The sequence below is a fragment of the Echinops telfairi genome, unplaced genomic scaffold (assembly GCF_000313985.2).
Source record: "Echinops telfairi isolate 266 unplaced genomic scaffold, ASM31398v2 ScPeMD7_8;HRSCAF=38, whole genome shotgun sequence".
Lineage (NCBI taxonomy): Eukaryota > Metazoa > Chordata > Mammalia > Afrosoricida > Tenrecidae > Echinops > Echinops telfairi.
Genome location: NW_022103905.1, coordinates 8,628,315 through 8,631,911, shown reverse-complemented (window position 1 = coordinate 8,631,911; position 3,597 = coordinate 8,628,315). Strand labels below are relative to the sequence as shown.

General features: G+C 51.2%; 1 protein-coding gene across 1 annotated transcript in view; it reads left to right on the top strand.

Annotated features, from left to right (window-relative positions):
• HDC (histidine decarboxylase) overlaps positions 1-3,123 on the top strand; it is a 23,579-nt gene extending 20,456 nt beyond the window's left edge. Inside the window, exons 10-11 of the mRNA XM_013006372.3 lie at positions 2,208-2,309; positions 2,392-3,123. Of these exons, the coding sequence (XP_012861826.3) occupies positions 2,208-2,309; positions 2,392-3,123 (834 nt within the window). The remainder of the gene's footprint in view (positions 1-2,207; positions 2,310-2,391) is intronic.
• The last annotated feature ends 474 nt before the right edge of the window (positions 3,124-3,597 follow it).

Here is a 3,597-nt window from a genome sequence, read left to right as displayed (position 1 = left end):
GGTGATTTCCAAGTACTGACCTTGCAGTTAGCAGTTCGAGGAGTCATCACTGTGCCATTAAGTTTCGATCTTGCTGTCAACAGCCAGTGCTGGAGACAGCAGGGCACAGTGGGAGGAAACTCTACTTGGCAACCAGGAGACCAGCGTCTGGCCACCTGTGTCCTGGACAAGTCACTTCCCCTTAGCTCCCTTGAGAACATGCCGAGGTTGAATAAAGATGTCTGGGGACCTTGTGCTTTGCTCAGAAGAGTCTGTCGTATTGCCCTTAACTGGCCTGACCCAAGGTCTCTATCTGAGATGGCTTAATGGGTCTCATGTGGATTTAAGAACATTTACCCAGAAAAATATCAAGGTGGGCAGGGCTGCTGAGTGGAAATGGGCCTGGAGGGATGGACCTCCAGAGGGGAATCTCCGCACAATTAGAAAATGAATTGCACAGTGTAAAACAGCCAGGACAGGGCTAGGAAGCTCCTTTGCAAGAGAGGCTTAGGAATTACCTAAGAAACGTTCTTGGGGGCAGTGACTAGAGACCCCTTTATGCAGCTGTCTCTCTCTCTCTCTCTCTCTCTCTCTCTCTCGCTCTCGCTCTCTCTCTCTCTCGCTCTCTCTCTGCCAACGAGTTGATGCCAACTCACAGCGACCCTATAGGACAGGGTAGAACTGCCCCTGTGAGTTTCCAAAGCTGTGATTCATTATAGGAGTAGAAAGCCCCATCTTTCTCCCGAGGAGTGGCTTTTGGTTTCCAACTGCTGACCTTGAGGTTCGCAGCCCAACTGGTAACCGCTACACCACCAGGGCTCCTGATGAGAAAGGCAGAAGGGGCTTCTGAATGAATGTTATAGCAACTTGTTTCATCATCCTGAACTGCGATTAGCGAAACCCTTATCTTTCTCTTGACAAAAAAACCAAAAACGCAAAACCAAAGCAGCTGCCGGGTGTTGACTGTGTGTGCGGCGCCGTGCGCGGTGGCGTGTTCCATCGCCGATGTTCAGCATTTCCAGCCCTGTCTGCTGCGGTGCCTTTGGGTGGGCCGGAACCGCTAATGCAGCGGTTCTCAACCTGTGGGTCGCGACCCCTTTGGGCGCCGAACGAGGCTTTCACAGGGGTCGCCCGATTCATAACCGTAGCAAAATGACAGTGATGAAATAGCAACAAAAATAATTTGATGGTTGGGGGGGCCACCACAACACGAGGAACTGTATGAAAGGGTGGCGGCATTAGGAAGGTTGAGAACCAGGCCTCTACCGTGTCCTTTAGGAGCTGAGTACACTAACCATTTTGGCACCACCTGGGGACACCGGGAACTAAAAATAGCATGAGTGAAAACCAGCGGTCAACAATTCATTTTGATTTCTTGAGATCCATTGGGAAGCTTGTAGACATTTTTTCAAAAGGAAGAAAAGACAAGTCCTTCTTTGCTTAGCCAATAATCTCAGCTTAAAAAAAAAACAAAAACGGGGAACTTTCCAGATGGAATAAAGTTTCGCGTAAGATTAATATGGTGCTGTGCCATTTCCACGGTGTATGCGAGATGACATGCGACAACAATCTCGGCGTGGAGCCCTAGTGGCTGGGCGGGCTATGTCAGCAGTGTGAAGCCACCTGCTGATCCACAGGAAAAAGAGGAGGCTTGCTCCTCCCATAAAGATTTATTATCTCAGACCCCCCACAGGGCAGTTCGACTCTACCTTGCTGGTAGCCGTGAATTGGGAATCGGCTGGACGCTGCATTTGGCATGTCAGGAGAAAGGCGATGGGTGGGCATTTGAGTTTGAGACGTGAGAAGGTTTGAGAGGGCAAGGAAACAGGAAGGAAGGCATGGAGTGAGGACCCAGTGGTGGTTAGCCCACCTGGCGCTTTTGGGTGCCCTAGAAATAGGCATCTCTTCCTCTGGGAAGAGGCCCCCGGTAGGGACGCAGAGCACTGGCTGGGCTTGAGGAGGGAGCGGAGGTCAGCTAGCCTGGACTGTAAAGCACACGCCATCGGGCGTGGCTAAAAGAAGGGCTGGAGTCCCAGCTTCAAGAGGTGGGTCCGATGCGACCAGAATCCCACCCAGAGGGGAAGATGAACACACAGAACTCGCTTAGGATTGGTTCTATGGCTCAGGGGAGCCACTAGTTTAAACCCCTGACTCGCGGGAAAAGATGGGGCATACTTTGACCCGTGTCTAATGATTAATCTCAGTTCTCTCTCTGTTTTCAATTCCAGGGTACGGAAATGGCTAAATATTTTGAATGTCTGGTCAGAAATGACCCCTTCTTTGAAATTCCTGCCAAGAGGCACCTTGGCCTGGTGGTTTTTCGTTTAAAGGTAATGCCGTCGTCCATGGTCTCTAGTGAATGATGTTACCCAGTGTCGTACCAGACTTCACCTCTCTTTATCCTTCAAACAGGGGCCAAATTGTCTCACAGAGAGTGTGCTCAAGGAAATTGCCAGGTCTGGCCTTCTCTTCCTCATCCCGGCCACAATCCAGGACAAGCTGATTATCCGTTTCACAGTGACATCCCAGTTTACCACCAGGGACGACATCCTGAGAGACTGGAACATTATTCGAGATGCTGCTACGCTCATCCTGAGCCAACACTGTACTTCCCAACCTAGCCCTCGGGTTGGGAACCTCATCCCTCCAACCAGAGCCATGGCCGAGGGAATGCCCCTTTCGTCTGCCACTGGGGCAGGGGATGACCCAGCGCAGACCAGGAAGGTCATCAAGCAGCCTCCCCGTGTGGGAGCAGGCCCTATAAGAATGGAAGATGGCCATGATCTTGAAACCCCGATGGACCCCGTGGATGACTGCTTTTTAGAAGAGGCCCCGGATGTCACCCAGCACAAGCTATCTTCTCTCCTGTTCAGTGCCCCGTCTGTGCAGAACAAGAAGAGGGTGCGTTCCCTCAGCTGCAACAGTGTGTCCGTGAGTGTTCGGACGTCGCTGCCCTCAGATGGCGCCGCGAAGAATGGGGGCTCCAGGGTGAGGATTCTTTCCAGGTTTCCAGAAGAGATGCTGCTGCTGAAGAAAAGTGCCTTCAAGAAATTAATTAAGTTCTACAGTGTCCCCAGCTTCTCTGAATGCAGCCCTCAATGTGGGCTCCAGCTGCCCTGCTGCCCTCTACAGGCCCTGGTGTGAGCCAGGGGGTCTTTAGCTAGGGCCCACAGTGCAGTTCAGGGAGTCAGGGAACCCCTAAAAATTGTGTGCCAACTTTGTGTGCTATGTGTGTGTGTATGCTTTTTTCTTGTGAGAGTGTTCATAATTTTTTATCAGAGTCTTCTAGGGGTTCATAACCCATTCTAGGCTACAAATAGAGCCTCTTCTCAGCACGGCCCAGCAGGTCCCAGCAGAAAGGCCAGGAGACAAGCTGGGGGTAGTAGACTGACCAGCAGCTTCTGTGGTTTAGCTTGTGGCATGACATACAATGTAAAAATAAATCGTGCTTGTCTCTGAAACCAAGCAGATCCTTGTGTGATTTAACAAACCTCTAACAATGGAATAATTAACCGAAGGGTGGGTGGGTGGGTGGGAGAGAAGCATTTCTTAGGATTGTCATGAGAAAGTATGGGTGCCATCTGACCCTCACTGACTTCCCACGTGGGGAGGAGGACA